Below are 13784 nucleotides of genomic sequence, written 5' to 3' on the forward strand. Positions count from 1 at the left end.
TCCGGGCCAGGTGACTTCTCCCCGCACCGCTCCGGAACCGATTCCGCATGTACCCCAATTGACCTCGTTCGTTAAAGGTTTCCCGCACTGCAACCTCTTCCTCGGCCCCTCAAGGTTAGCACCGGATGTCCTCGGTAGCTGACATCAGAGTCAATTGAGTTATCACGGACTGAAAAGGGACCACGTCCAGCTGAGTTGGCACAGAAATCAACACTCGCAGAGCAGCATTCAGAGAACAGTTAACATTCCCCAACCGTCTACATCAAACAAAATGGCAGATTACACTCTCTATACCTACTTCAGGTCATCCTGTTCCGCTCGCCTCCGCATCGCCATGAATCTAAAATCGATCCCGTACGAGATGGTACCTGTCAACATCCTCAAGAATGAGCAGCTGTCCGAGGAGCACAAGACTCTCAACCCGTCTGCATCCGTTCCGGTCCTCATATGCCGCCAATCGCAGGGCAACGCCTTCAAGATCGGACAGTCGGTGGCCGCACTCGAGTACCTGGAGGAGCGACACCCGGAGACGCCCCTGCTTCCCTCTGACCTGGAGGCACGATCTCTGGTACGCACACTGGTTGCAATTGTATGCTCGGATATCCAGCCGGTGACCAACCTTCGAATCATGCGCCGTGTGAGGGAACTGGGAGGAAACGCTGAGGAGTGGAACCGCGAGCTGATGACGAACGGCTTACGGGCTTACGAAACCGTCGCTGAAAGGTCTGCGGGGAAATATTCTGTCGCAGATGAGGTTTCTATGGCGGATGCGTGTCTCATGCCTGCAGTTTGGAATGCCGAAAGGTTTGGCGTCGACATTTCGCAGTTCCCGGCGGTGGAGCGGATTGCTGCGAACTTGAAGCAGCATCCAGCAGTGATTCGAGCTTCCTACTTCACTCAACCGGACACGCCAGAGGAGTTGAGGACGAAGTAGCTTGAAGATCAAATCAGTAGCATGCAGAATTCAAAACAAGAATAAGATTAGTAAATCAGTGCATTTCTTGTCTAGTTTTGGTAGAGTCAAGTCTATAGCTAGAATAGAGGAAGAGGGGCTTGAACCGTGCCTGAAACTTCGCCAAAGCCAATTATAGAATCACCGCTGCCGAAGGAGCCGCGGATGACCAGAGTATCACCGTCCTGGAGGAACTTGCGCTCCTCGCCACCCTCAAGCTTCAAAGGGATTTTGCCGCCCTTTGTCTGCTCTAGAATACTACCCTCCGTGCCTGGCTCTGTGCCTGAAATCGTTCCAGAGCCGAGTAAGTCACCAGGGCGCAGATTGCATCCGGTGATGGTGTGGTGCGCAATCATTTGCGGCCACGACCAGAGGAGGTTTCTGGAGCTTGTCCGGCTGATCGTCGTGGTTGCGCCCGCCGCGGCTGCGTGTCTTGATTAGTATGTCATGACGCAAACATCTGGCCTGAAAAGGTGGACTTACTGATGACGTCGACCTCTAGGTTGATCCCCAAGACATTGTCCTTCGCGTCCTGTCTTAAATAGGGCAGCAGCTCGGTGTCATTGGCGATACCTGGACCCTTTGATGCCTCGAGCGCATCGGCGAGCACCACCCAGGCACTGATGCTGGTGCCCATATTCTTGGCAGTGAAAGGACCGAGGGGAACATACTCCCAGGCCTGCACGTCTCGCGCACTCCAGTCATTCATCAACACGTAGCCAAAGATGTGATTCTCTGCCTCGTTGACCGGCACCGGGGCCCCAAGGCTGTTCTCGCGGCAGATGAACATTCCCATCTCCAGCTCGAGGTCCAGCTTCTCACACGGCGCCAGCGTAGGGGTCTTGTCGCCCGGTCGCAGAATCTGGCCCCAGGGACGTCGGATGGGAGTTCCGGATGTGACAACGCTGCTGGCTCGGCCATGATAGGCCACAGGCAAGTGTGTGTAATTAGGCTGCAGGGCATTGGCGGGGCCGCGGAAGAGGACTCCAACATTGTATGCGTGGTTCTTCCCCGCGTAGAAGTCTGTGTAATCACCGATCGCCAAGGGCAGGTGGTTCTGCACTTCCGAGCGTGGCAGAATTGCTGTGCTTCGAAGCTTTTCGTTGTCTTTGAGGAGCTCTGGGAACTTGGTGTCGGCGGCGAGCACAGCCTGGAGATAGCTGCGAGTGGCTTGGTGGAACGGACGGCCAAGGGCGGCGAAGGCATTCAGAGTGGTCGTCGCGAAGCAAGCCTCACGCTCCTGGACCGATGGGGAGCCAGAGAAGCCCCCGCCGCTGGCGAACGCGTGAAGATCGAGGACATTGTCGCCGATGGCGATTGCGGGTCTGGGGGTTTGGTTGGCGGCTGTGGAGATGATGCCGAAGGGGATGTTGGCGATGGAGAAATGGGAGCCGGTTGGGATTGGGAGCCAGGACATGATGACGGTCGGGATCAATCGGTCAATCTCGCTGAGACGTTCTTGGATACCACGAAGTTGTTACAATTGAGGGAGCAAGAGTATAATAAGCTGCGACGCACTGAAGACGTCACACTCACTTACAATTGTTCCCCAAGCCGCGGCAAGCCGAATCCACGGGCCAGGCCGAGTGAGGCCGAGTGGGGCCGGGCGGAAATCCACCCGCAGTCGGTTTCAATTAGACCTTACTCAGCCGAGCCGACATTTTCCAGCCGTCTTCGGCATAAAATCTACACTGTAAGAGACTAATGTGTCTCGGTTTAAGGGTTCAAGTATTTCTTAATGTTTTATTCCGCACTCAGGATGAAGAAGTTCTCACCAGCTATATTTCCCAACTGTAGCAAAAACCAAGACCGGTGGAGAATAAGACCTGCCATCGATTCCGTCTGAAGCCGATTCCGTCGTGTGCTCAACGATTCCGCGGGGCCCTCTTCGATTCCGTGTGCGTTTCGTTGATTCCGTCGGGTCTTGGCTGCGGAACATGAATAGCAGACGACTTAAGCAATGTTTTCTGTAACCGAGCCCGTAGAACAGTGAATTGTTGTTTGAGCCAGGTAATAATTTTGGATTCTTGATGTTAGCGCCTAATATCCAATTGATGTGGGAGCTCGCTCACGTTAGACTGTGGCGAGAATTCCTCTTTCGACATCTGTCATCCCCTGTGTAACCCACAGGTTTTACGTTGCAATAAAAAAATACCTAAACAGAAAATGACAAAAGATAACCAAGGCTTATAAAGTAAAGACGAAATTGATTTGGCTTAAGACAAGCTGGTTGATTCAACAGTAAATCCCTATGTTGATTTGCTGTGATGTGTGCTAAATAGTTCATTTTACAATGAAGTTGGGGTAGTAATAATATGGCAAGAGATAGCTCAGCTGACGCAAAACTACCCACTAAAGTGTGCGCGAAGACTAATTGACGCGACTGCAACCAGTGTGTCCCATGCAGTACATATCTGCCTAATAGTTTGCCATGACACGCCCTCCTAACACTGTTACTAGTAGCTAACTGCCTCACTACCTGCCTTATGGCTAAGCCTCAAAGATAGCGAATCGAACACGCATGTGCCGTCTGTCAGCAAAGACCTGCTGTTTGTAGACAATGACCCTATCTGGCAGTACCATTCAATTTCATAATCGTCAACCTCGGAGAATAACGTCCCGAAGCCACGGCCAGTACTCATCCTTGACCCACTGGCGTAGGACCTGCAGAATGTGAACGATCTGGTAGACCCCTCTGGCACTAGATGTGCCCCCAATTGCTACTTTTTGCCAGAACAACGTCTGCTCTCCCTCCAAAGTAGTGAAGTTGAGATACCACTCGTGGCCTTGAATTATTATGCCAGGAATAAACGGGGGCAATTTGGTTGGGCCATCAGTCTTCTCTCCCCCTTCTGCCTCCGCCTGAGCCTCGGCTGTCAGTCTCTCAGCCAGACATCGCAAGAAACTCCAGTGAGCCATCTGCCAAATACCAAGTTGCAACTTGGCGCTATCAAAGCCCTCGCTCGGCTTCACAGTCTCGATGCTGAAGGCAATGAGTTTCTTCTCGAGGGGGGGAAAGTCCGTGAAATTCAATATTCTATCAGGTAGAGTGTCGCGAAATGTCAGAATGGCTCGTTGAGTCAGAAATTCATCATTTTCTGGGTCGATATAGATACAAAAGTCGACGTTTTTCGAAGTAGATGGTTTGCCGTATGTCGGAGTGATGGCTGCTGTAGTGCTGGGTGAAGTCTTAGCTGGGGTTGGGTAACATAGATTCCACGAATGCCTTACCTGCCCGTAAAGTTGACGAGATGATTGAACGGCGCCTGATATGGTGGTCGAAACGCCAACTTGAGAACCGGCTGATGGACCTCAAGATTCCAGTTTGCTTCTGGGTGCCCATATGTGCTGCACTCAGCTGCCGCAGCCACAACACTGAGCACGTCTTCTAGAGATGGGGTATGACCGACATTGTCACGGGTTTCAGAGAAGTATTCGCTGCTTCTCAAAACCCATTTGAAGTCTGTGTGTGACTGTGCAGCAAGTTCAAGTTCCTCTCGAGCTGATGACGAAATGATGCCTCTTCCTTCCATGACGACGTCTACCACTTCAAGCAGCACTTCTAGGCTATGCGGCTTGTCCTCAAAGTAAGTTAGATCTCGAAATTTTATGCCATGAGGGCTGAGTCTGAGTATTTGCAAATGTTTCTGCGGCGAAAGTCGTCCCCATCGTTCTGACGACTGTCGTGACTGTCCTGACAGTGAGTACCCAGCCTCTGATCCGTGCGTTATTCGCGTGTAAGGGACCTGGGATGTTTCATCATCGATGGCTTTGGGGCGCATATCTGGACTCTCACCACCTTCATGAGACATGATGATGTCATTGTTGGCTGATTCTGGTGGTGTAAAGTTGAGGCGACGCCGCTTGCCCAACGGATGCGCTCTTTTTGAAATAGGGTCTGTGAGATCTTTGGGAATCTCGTCTAGCCAGGCAAAAATGTCCGTCGACATGTCGGCCTACTGCTTGAACGGCAGGATTTGATCCGATGCACTGGTTGACGATGGTGTTTTGGCCAGCTTTCGAGAACATTGGCGGGGTAACAATACAGTTGCCTATCACGTCAGTTTAGTAATCGCCTACCCTAGATTTTAGCATAGGCTTGGGCAAGGGAGCCCTCATTAGAGCAGGAACCCATCTACAGATGATCCAAACAAGTTGAATCCGCGAAACCATCAATGCCATGTTTTCCAATACAAGAGTGATACCTAGATCATATCACCAGTAAACCCGCTTAGTCCAATGCCCATCTTCGCTACACAGTCCTTCTCCAACCAAACAATTGAAGTTCTAGGGCCTGCTGGCGGAAAAGTAGTCACGTTGACCAGCGTCGTCTTTGCCTTACTACTATTACTGCATGAGCTCTTATGGTTTGTCAGGCAAACCACATCGAAACCTAGGACTTAAGATAAGATACTAAATATCTGAATGATGAGGCATGGCGATGATGAGGTTGCAGAATCGAGTCAGAAACTACGCACGGAACATGTTACTGGCTCTTGCGACATACTAAGAACTCAAGCAGAGGATAGCGCCGAAGATGAAGCCGAAGAACATAGGGCGCTGCTATTTGTTATTCCCTCTTTTGTGGAGAGTTTGTTTCATGATGGGCAATGAAGGCGATCGTCTACTCCATCTTGGTCATGACAGCCCGACGTTAAGTGAGATCCGTCGACTAACCACACTCTTGCACCGATTACAATAGCCTCGGTATCACAATGGACCCAGAATTTGTATCTCAATGCCTATTTAAAGGGCTAGCCATTGCACTTTGTGGGTATCTGGTGCTAAGTTTTGACCTTTCCCCTGTAGGATATAAGCCCCAATCTTGACTAGCAACATGGGCTCGGGCGACGATGAACACATCCCAGACTCTTCCTCTAGAGACGGCACCCGCTGCAGGATCACCCCCCAGTCCAAGCTTCTTGGCCCGCCGTAGCAGAGACATACGGCGTAAATATCTTCACCGCCCGGCCGGAATCCGTCAATCCACTCTTGTAGGTCGAAGTTGCCCACCACCACCTCCTCCTGGTTGGCATCTCCGAGAGCCATGATGGATGCCGTCAAACCGCAAGCGGGTGGGACGTGCAATGAGTTGTCGGAGACTCTAGCCGCGACAATGCCGACCTCGTCCATCTCCACTCATCCGTCTGGGCAGATCCTCCACCCGCTGACTGAGGGGTGGTCGTGATGTTCTTGGCCCCAAACGTGTGAGCCCCGCCGTCGGGCAGCATTCGACGAGAACGGCATCATGGAGCCTATCACTGTGTACCCGAACCTCCTGATGCTCCCACTATCGGAGACGCCGATGTCGGGATATTCAGGCGACAGGCTCACCGAACCAAAGAATGACGCGCCGAGCTGCTGTCGGATCTCATTGATAAACATGAGCGGGAACCTGCCCAACACCAACTCGGTCTCCGGCGGCGGCTCTCCGACTCTCTGCACGTGGTCGCGCCACCAAGCTGTAGCCCCAATCGCCGACATGACGGCACGCGCGCGGCTGTGATGGCAGTACCGCTGGTTGGTCATGCCTAGCACCTTCAGGGGGTTGATATCAAGGAGAAAATCGAGCTGGAACTCGTTGCTAAGCCGGAACAGCTCGGCCGGCCCTCGGGGGATCTCGACGCCGAGAAGAGGGTAATTCCGCGTGGTAAGTTGGAGGAGGACCCAGGATTCAAGAGCAAGCAGTCCATCCAGTGTCACGGTGTCGTCATTAACGAAGAGCGCCTTTCCCTCGCTGTTTAAGAATCCCATTTGAGGGCGGAGGCAGGTCTCTTGGAGCGTCCAGAGGGAGGAGAACCACCCCGAAGGCTCGGTTGCAGCGGTGTCGTCTCCAAATAGGCCGGTGGGTTTCTGCGCCTGGCCAGCGATCGAATCGATCTGGGTCGGGAGAAGGCTTCGGACGTTGGGATGAGAGAGCTCCAGACACTGCAGGCACAGCCACGAGATGGTCGCATTCAGTCCACTCCAGGAGTTGATGTCATTCAGCCAGATAACCCCTGAGTGGGCACTGGCAAATATGTCGGCCTGGCGATCAACTTCAGAGTTGTACACTACGGCCTGCTCCGGCTTGGATCTGTCCTGCGGAATGCAAAACAGGTCAACCCAGATATATCGCGTCGTGATATCCATGCGCCGCAGCATGTCTGGGAGCCCCTGGACATCGAACCGAGAATTCTGGGGAACGAGCCACGGCACGCCGTCGACCGTCACCGAGGGTTTCTGCGAGCGCCATCGGCCCCATGTGTGACTGACGACTGCGTAGAGAGGGCGGCGATCTAATTGTGCAGTTTCTACGGTACACCCGCCTTCTTTGTCCCACAAGTAGTATGGGAGATTGTTTCTGGTGCCTTGGTTGGAGATGTTGGTTTCTCGAAGCTTGAGCCAAGGGCATGGCTCGATGACCCAACTCATGCTCCGTGTTCGATACTCGACTGTTGGGTCGCCCCCCAGATTCGTTCCAGAGCTTGTTGCACCCGCGACTGCGGCTTCCGGCACTGGTATCTCCTCGCGCTCCAAGAATTGATGGAAGAGGCGCCAGGATGTCCGCTGGCAAGACGCCATCACTGCCGCATCGTGCCGGTGCCGTTGCAGCGTGGCGAGGTACTCAATATCGTCATTATCGTAGCCAGAGAGAAACTCAGCCTGCCAGAGCAAGAATAGCTCCTCGTGGTACTTGTACCTCGCGGCCACCTCCTGGCCCTGTCTCAGTGACTGGAGCAATTCCGGGTGCAAGGCCTGATTCGAGGGCAGCTTTTCGCGCATTGCGGACGTGGCGATGATGGTCTCGCCCACTTTGGACAGCACGGGGTTTTGGATCTTCGCAAACCACCACTCGGTGAGGAGGTGGCTGGAGAGAGCTTGTGATCCAGACATGGAATTGATGAAGTCGGGTCTGCGCGGGTTTGGCGCCGAGGAGAAGACAATTCTGAGGAGCTGAAGCCAGTTGCGAAACGCGCGAGAGTACCTCTGGTTGTCTCCCCGCTGACCCAAGAAGGTTTCAACAAAAACCCCAAGAGTCCCTGAGCCACGGCTCTGTCATTCCTCGAGGTGGTGCTCATTTTGTCGCGATTTGGACAGTTGCTTCGACTGCGTCAATTCTTCTGCAATTTGGGAGTCAATTCTGGAGAGCGCTTGCTCGCCAATTTGTACTGCGACAGCACATGCTTCCCCGCTCTAGACCTCCATAAGCCTTAGCATCTTTGTTACTAATTGTTATGTCGTGGCTGGTCCTTCAGCATGTGTTCGAAGGTGAATGGTGGGAGAGGCCATCACATGCGTCGATGAGTAGTTTGGGTAGGCAATTACCGTCAATCCACTGCCAAAGTCCTAGCAAGATCCTATCCCATACTGACCAATTCAGGTATGGTTAGAAGTGATGTTAGTCACACTTAGCACACACACACTCCTTAGGGAATCCAGTAGAATAAGGCGTATCGGACTCAGCCGCCGCCACTCAACCTACTTCAAGCCTCCCCATTCCGTAATGCAGGTTGAGCCACCACCAAAACGACTAACGGGTGGATGCCTAACTGCTTTACGGCATTATGACCTATGCGTGACGACAAACTGTTCTAATCCGCTTTCATATTTGACTTCTCTTTCCTTGCAACCTCCACTACAGAAACTTTCCCCACGCCATTCTTTCGATTTCGCTCAGTATTCCCAGAAGAGGGCAGCGGCTGATATCCTGCTAGTGGAACGGCTAGGAGCTAATCACTCTGACCCTACGCGAACATCTTGCCTAACCCCTCTATCTGTCCGCTCCAGCTTTCAGCGTCCTCAATCGAGAGCAAACCACTTTCTCTGATCATTCTTCTTAAGCATCATCGGCAACACAACGTGTCAAGACAAGCCATGTCGATCATAATTGGCGCCCTCGGCTCTATAATCGGCTACCTCGGCGCCGAAGCAGCGACAGAATCCTTCTTCGAACGCCTGCTCTGGCCTGAGCGCTTCTACAACGACACTCATCCATATGTCTTGTTCATACTCTCGATTTGCTTGCCCATGGCGGGCCCCCTCCACGGAGCGGCTCTCGAGTCCCTTGACACGTTCCGCAAGAATGGGCTATATCTTGGCATGCGACGAGGCAACATGCTTGGAACTACTTTTTTCCACGACACGGAGACTAAATACTATCAGCTGAAGGGACCGAATACAAATGAAAAAGGAGATGCGAAGGAATCGAGAAATGGTTTTTGGGTACAGGTTTTAAGAGAAGTGAAATGCCGGAACCGCGCTGCTCGATTGGCGCCGCAGGATCTGACAGATCCCGCGACGGATGAGATTCCGCCGTATCGTTCAATGCAGCTGGTACATCATCTCAGGTTACATTACGCAACAGATGCGGATCATGCTGGTGAGAATGCTATACAAATCACCGAGGCAAGTGTCACTTGGAGGACGGTCTTGGGTACTATCCTAAGCGAGCTTCCATCGACTGCTACGCGATCACGGCAGCGGTTGCAAAGCCTTTCAAAACATATTGGTTGACGTGCTATTTGCTCGTGCCATTGGTTCTGAAGCTTATAGCCCTGTTTGTACGAGTCCGTCGAGATTCGATCCTCGACGACAAAGAGAACACTGAGGGCCATCCAGAATCCGAAGACGAGCTGTACGAGATTGAGGATCCGACACACGGCTTTGCCATAATTCAAGGGCCCCCGAGCGTGGTCCTACAGTTCTTCAGGCATTATGGGCATCCAACAAGGGACAGCGGAGCAGCCGGTCGTAGAAATCGGGCGAGGGAGCTCCTGTCAATGATCCTCATTTACCTCTTCGTACTTTATTTCCCCGCGGGGTTGATCAGCTCTTTATGGATGCCGAGCAATGTGCAGCTTCTGTGGCTTAGCTTTCAGGTCTATTCAATTTTGGCGATGCACGTTGTTCGGATTGTTGGCTGGGACCAGTGTGGCAGGACCGAGGCGCGAGTCGCGAGGCATTTGGAGCAGAGGAGACGTGTCTGGCTGCGGCGTCCGGATGGGTTGGGAATAGTTGCTTGGCTGGAGACGATAGATGTTCCCAATGTCGACAGTGCGAAGCGAGAGGTGGATGCAATCGTTCGAGACCATTTTCGGAATCGACAAGCACCCTGGGGTCGCCTGCAGCAGTTGATGGAGAACATACGGCGAACCTCGTTGGGTATGAGCATTAGTATGCGTACAAACTTATCGGTTCTGGCTCATCGGTTCTGGCAGCCATCCAGTCATCGCCAGATCTTTAGATGTAGTATTGTCCAATAATGAAGGAACACAACGCCTTGATGGACGTAATAGGCGTGCTCTGAGACTAAACTATCAGAGAATGGGCCTCAAACTATCGAGCTTGGGCGCAACTTGGGCCAAAACTGGTTCAAATCTGTCAAAACCTGATTTACCAAGGCTCTCAGCCTGGGTAATCAAAGCGTGTTTCACTGCTCTTCTTAAAAAATATATAAACGAGCCATCAATACCCTCGAAGCAAATAGCTTTGAGCAATTTCGTTCAAGTATCAAGGTTTTGCCTTCTTGCGTCAAAGGGTAAGGGACTCTTCTCCCCACAAACTTGAAGATGGAAGGACTTTGGACTGACAATTTCGAGAATGACAGTAACAACTTCAATTACTCTGGCGATGTCTCTAATAACGAGCCAACTCTCGCCGAAACAGGTTTGTCTAGACACAACTGTCATTGCACCAGAACACAGCGCTCATTAACAATACAGGGTGGCCTAGTTCTTCCGAAAGCAATGCATTAGGTACTCTTTTATTCACCCTATGGTGCTTCACGTAATCTAATTGAGAGAACAGCTATAATACCCGGCAATTTGACGTTGTTTGACAACACTATCTATACAATCGGTACAAAGGAGCCTTCTCATTCCCTTTCTTGCTGAACTAACTTCATGTTCTTCCAGCAGCATCAAACAGTGATCTGGAGCAGTTGTGGGCACAAGCATCTATGTCCTTAATGGCGGCGGGTACAAACACTACGGGTGTTATTTTAGTAGACTGTTGTGTACTGACAGAAGCCACACAGATTCTGAACGAGTTCCCCAGGCTGGGAATCACCAGTTCTTAGCCGAACCCTCCGAAGAGACTCCATTACCTCAACTGTGAGTTTCAGACAATCGATGCGTCGAAACAAGTGCAATGAGATCAATAGACTGATAAATTCTCTTAGTTCGCAAGAAACCGATTTTCGGTCAACGATTCACGGCATAGGCGACATCCCTCCAGGAGATGGACAGGTCAATGCCGAAGGGTTATTCACCATTGACAAAGAACCAGAATTGCTCGATCATACTGTCCAGAGCGGCAATGAGAGGTCTGTCCCCCAATCCATCATCGCTGAAGTCAGTTTAAAAATGGTTCGCAATAATCCATTCTGATATTGCTACAGGAGTCCCAAAGACAAGCACACCCCTATATACTCATGCTTGTATTTATCCTGTTGCAACAAGAGTTTCGGTGACAAAGGCGGTCTCGACCGACATATGCGCGAGGTTCACAGCTCCCTGACATTCATTTGTCCAGTTGTGTCTTGCCCGCGCAATAAAAGGGGATTCAACAAGAAGTACAATCTGCTGGATCACCAGAAACGACGACACAAAAGGGAGATCTCAAGGTCTCTGCACGGCTCCGGTGTCTCGGAGGAACAACCCGAGCACCTGGATGGAGGTCAGACATTTCGATATGGAGACAATACCTCTGAGTCAAATCCAGATGATGCAGCCCATGCACTCATACCTAGTGAGAATGAAGGCGTATGCTTGCGGTCGAAATTAAAATCCCTCAGAGCGACAAGGGCGGAGATTGACAAGGACATCAAGTTATTAGAGAGAGCATTGAACATCATTAGCGACATGCATGAGTGATCCCCTCTTAGCACTTGCCGAGACATATTCAGAGTGCTCACACTCGGAATGCTATTTTATAAATATTCAATCAAGGGAGAACTTTTCTTTTGCTCGACTATGATCCTCGTCGTACCGATGTGTGTATCTCAGTCATGTTCCAGATGTGCTGGCGCCATTTTATTAGACAGCTGTCATGTCACTTGGCGCAACTAAGATGGCTTGGCTGAGAGGGCAAATGATCCCAATATCTGTGGGATCTCAATCAAAAGTGAACCGTCAAAACCAAGGACTTCTCGCCGCTCCTGTCATCTCTCATTCCGTGTCACAAATGAAAAGAAAAGTGACGCAAAAAAAGGACAGACTATCGCATTGACTGATGCGGGAAAAGTAGAATGAACACTGCGTTCATGCATAATGTAACAGACTTGTTCCTACTAAGTAAAGGCTCTTAATTTATTAAAAGTGGATCAAAAGATGAGCATGAGATTAATGTAGTGTTTGTAACGCCATGATTTGTTGGCCTGTTACTGCTGCGCACCGGCTTTGGCTGTCGTGGCTTGCTGGGTTATGAGACAACAAGTTTGAACGTGATGCAATGCTTGGTTCCGCGACGGAAAAGAGAGCCGCGTAGGTGTTCTGGTAAATGAAGGCATTGCCGTATCAGGACGTCGTTGGGCTACCATTGTGAACCAAAGATGCTAGAGTCGCAAGAGGCACTTCCAAGATATGCGGTGGAAGACAACTAGAGAGTCAGAGAATTCCTGGCTATTATAGCACGCAAAGAGGCAGTACTGGGGCCTAACCACATGGAGAAAACTGGGGACACTGCTTATATGCTTCTTTTGACGGCCTATGTTGCTTGCATAATGAGAAGGCTATCCTTATTCTAGTAGCTCAGAACTCAACTGTACCCATCCCAGTCGATCAAGAAAAGTCCTGGCCTGCTCCCTTTGATGCTCGCATGGGCTGTAGCAGCTAACAACCTCAATTGGGAAAACAAGCTGAATACATGAGCCAGCATTCAGCCGATCCTGCAGACTGCGAGTGAACAGACCATGTGCAAAGTCTAGGATAGACGAGCATCTCGCCATGGACTCATTTCTCATAAGTTGATTGCATTCTACCCCGGTAAGCATGAGATGATAGATCATAATCCAAACGGCATGGTACACTGTGGACGAGGTTGTGGAACAAAAGTCACCCCCTCCAAGCCAGAGCCTGTCATCAAGTTCTCCGGCTTCGCCCAAGCTGAGGGGAGGGCGATGCCCAAGAGTTTGCTTCGCTGACATCTCATCCCACAGCTTTTCACTCTGGAAAACAGCATCGATGAGCATTTGAATGCGGGCGGTCCATTCCGTCGGCTGCTCTATGTTAGATGGCTTCAGCATCGACGATAAGTTGTAAATGACGTCTAACAGAGTGTCTACTCCCGTCTTCTGGCATTGTGAGAACGGTACGATGCGCCATTCAGAAGAAGCAAAGCATGATGGAAGTCCAGACCGGATAGAGACGTGAGCCTAAACGTGATAAATGTTAGTACCAACACAATTTGTTTGGAACCAGAATTGTCAACTTAAGACTCACCATCAAGAGCCTCAGGGACCTGAACATGAGGTGGTATGAGCCTTGTTGACACTTCTCCGGTCCGCTCAGCATCAGGAGGGCAACAGTCCCTCTCATGTGTGTCATCCAGCTCCCAATGGCGGTTGGCTTGAGGAGCTCGTAGTACATCAACAGTAGCGACGCACAAATGTCTTGTTCAGTTGGCACATTTCTTGTGGCTTCCAAAGTATTTTGTGACGTCTGAGAATGTCTTCTGACGCAACTCTGCTGGATCTGAAGTGCACGGGCGTAACATTTATCAGCTTCTCTGCAAAACGCTTCATTATTCATCTTCTGCCCATAAAATAGGAGTGTAGTTGCGCGTATGGACCATGCTGCAGTCGGCGATGAGACCCACGCAGATAGATATTGTGTCCAGGATTGTGGGTTCG

General features: G+C 51.1%; 7 protein-coding genes across 7 annotated transcripts; 3 read left to right on the forward strand and 4 right to left on the reverse strand.

The window, feature by feature from the left end:
* The first annotated feature begins 221 nt into the window (after nucleotides 1–221).
* BGZ61DRAFT_454596 (maleylacetoacetate isomerase) lies at nucleotides 222–995 on the forward strand. The gene has a single exon (XM_046246252.1). The coding sequence runs from the start codon at nucleotides 272–274 to the stop codon at nucleotides 932–934; it is 663 nt and encodes a 220-aa protein (XP_046102912.1). The 5' UTR covers nucleotides 222–271; the 3' UTR covers nucleotides 935–995.
* Nucleotides 982–2440, reverse strand: BGZ61DRAFT_423156 (uncharacterized protein). The gene is made up of 2 exons (XM_046243553.1): nucleotides 1436–2440; nucleotides 982–1376 (listed from the first exon to the last, which is right to left on the reverse strand). Exons 1-2 carry the CDS (start codon nucleotides 2367–2369, stop codon nucleotides 1033–1035), a joined length of 1278 nt encoding a protein of 425 aa, XP_046102913.1. The 5' UTR covers nucleotides 2370–2440; the 3' UTR covers nucleotides 982–1032.
* A 776-nt stretch (nucleotides 2441–3216) lies between these two features.
* On the reverse strand, nucleotides 3217–4954 carry BGZ61DRAFT_507205 (uncharacterized protein). The gene is made up of 2 exons (XM_046251899.1): nucleotides 4184–4954; nucleotides 3217–4130 (listed from the first exon to the last, which is right to left on the reverse strand). The coding sequence occupies exons 1-2, from the start codon at nucleotides 4900–4902 to the stop codon at nucleotides 3551–3553; spliced, it is 1299 nt and encodes a 432-aa protein (XP_046102914.1). The 5' UTR covers nucleotides 4903–4954; the 3' UTR covers nucleotides 3217–3550.
* Nucleotides 4955–6091: 1137 nt separating this feature from the next.
* Nucleotides 6092–7828, reverse strand: BGZ61DRAFT_534058 (uncharacterized protein; the record flags this gene model as incomplete). Its single annotated transcript, XM_046254086.1, has 1 exon — nucleotides 6092–7828. The coding sequence occupies one exon, from the start codon at nucleotides 7826–7828 to the stop codon at nucleotides 6092–6094; it is 1737 nt and encodes a 578-aa protein (XP_046102915.1).
* A 981-nt stretch (nucleotides 7829–8809) lies between these two features.
* Nucleotides 8810–10326, forward strand: BGZ61DRAFT_479633 (uncharacterized protein; the record flags this gene model as incomplete). The annotated part of the gene is made up of 3 exons (XM_046249118.1): nucleotides 8810–9314; nucleotides 9416–10108; nucleotides 10256–10326. 3 exons carry the CDS (start codon nucleotides 8810–8812, stop codon nucleotides 10324–10326), a joined length of 1269 nt encoding a protein of 422 aa, XP_046102916.1.
* Nucleotides 10327–10503: 177 nt separating this feature from the next.
* BGZ61DRAFT_479634 (uncharacterized protein) lies at nucleotides 10504–11808 on the forward strand (the record flags this gene model as incomplete). Its single annotated transcript, XM_046249119.1, has 5 exons — nucleotides 10504–10600; nucleotides 10849–10911; nucleotides 10971–11046; nucleotides 11115–11258; nucleotides 11334–11808. 5 exons carry the CDS (start codon nucleotides 10504–10506, stop codon nucleotides 11806–11808), a joined length of 855 nt encoding a protein of 284 aa, XP_046102917.1.
* An 863-nt stretch (nucleotides 11809–12671) lies between these two features.
* BGZ61DRAFT_355428 (uncharacterized protein) lies at nucleotides 12672–13683 on the reverse strand (the record flags this gene model as incomplete). Its single annotated transcript, XM_046240704.1, has 2 exons — nucleotides 12672–13307; nucleotides 13375–13683. The coding sequence occupies 2 exons, from the start codon at nucleotides 13681–13683 to the stop codon at nucleotides 12672–12674; spliced, it is 945 nt and encodes a 314-aa protein (XP_046102918.1).
* Nucleotides 13684–13784: the final 101 nt, after the last annotated feature.

Source organism: Ilyonectria robusta (genome assembly GCF_021365365.1).
Source record: "Ilyonectria robusta strain PMI_751 chromosome Unknown BGZ61scaffold_13, whole genome shotgun sequence".
In the NCBI taxonomy this organism is placed as follows: Eukaryota; Fungi; Ascomycota; class Sordariomycetes; order Hypocreales; family Nectriaceae; genus Ilyonectria; species Ilyonectria robusta.

Excerpts from the sequence above, each read along its gene's own strand:
- BGZ61DRAFT_507205 (XM_046251899.1), bottom strand. The coding sequence starts at position 4,902 with ATGTCGACGGACATTTTTGCCTGGCTAGACGAGATTCCCAAAGATCTC. Across the intron at positions 4,131-4,183 it reads CTCGTCAACTTTACGGGCAG|CACTACAGCAGCCATCACTC; the intron begins GTAAGGCATTCG and ends GACTTCACCCAG.
- BGZ61DRAFT_454596 (XM_046246252.1), top strand. The coding sequence starts at position 272 with ATGGCAGATTACACTCTCTATACCTACTTCAGGTCATCCTGTTCCGCT.
- BGZ61DRAFT_423156 (XM_046243553.1), bottom strand. The coding sequence starts at position 2,369 with ATGTCCTGGCTCCCAATCCCAACCGGCTCCCATTTCTCCATCGCCAAC. Across the intron at positions 1,377-1,435 it reads CCTAGAGGTCGACGTCATCA|CCGCGGCGGGCGCAACCACG; the intron begins GTAAGTCCACCT and ends CAAGACACGCAG.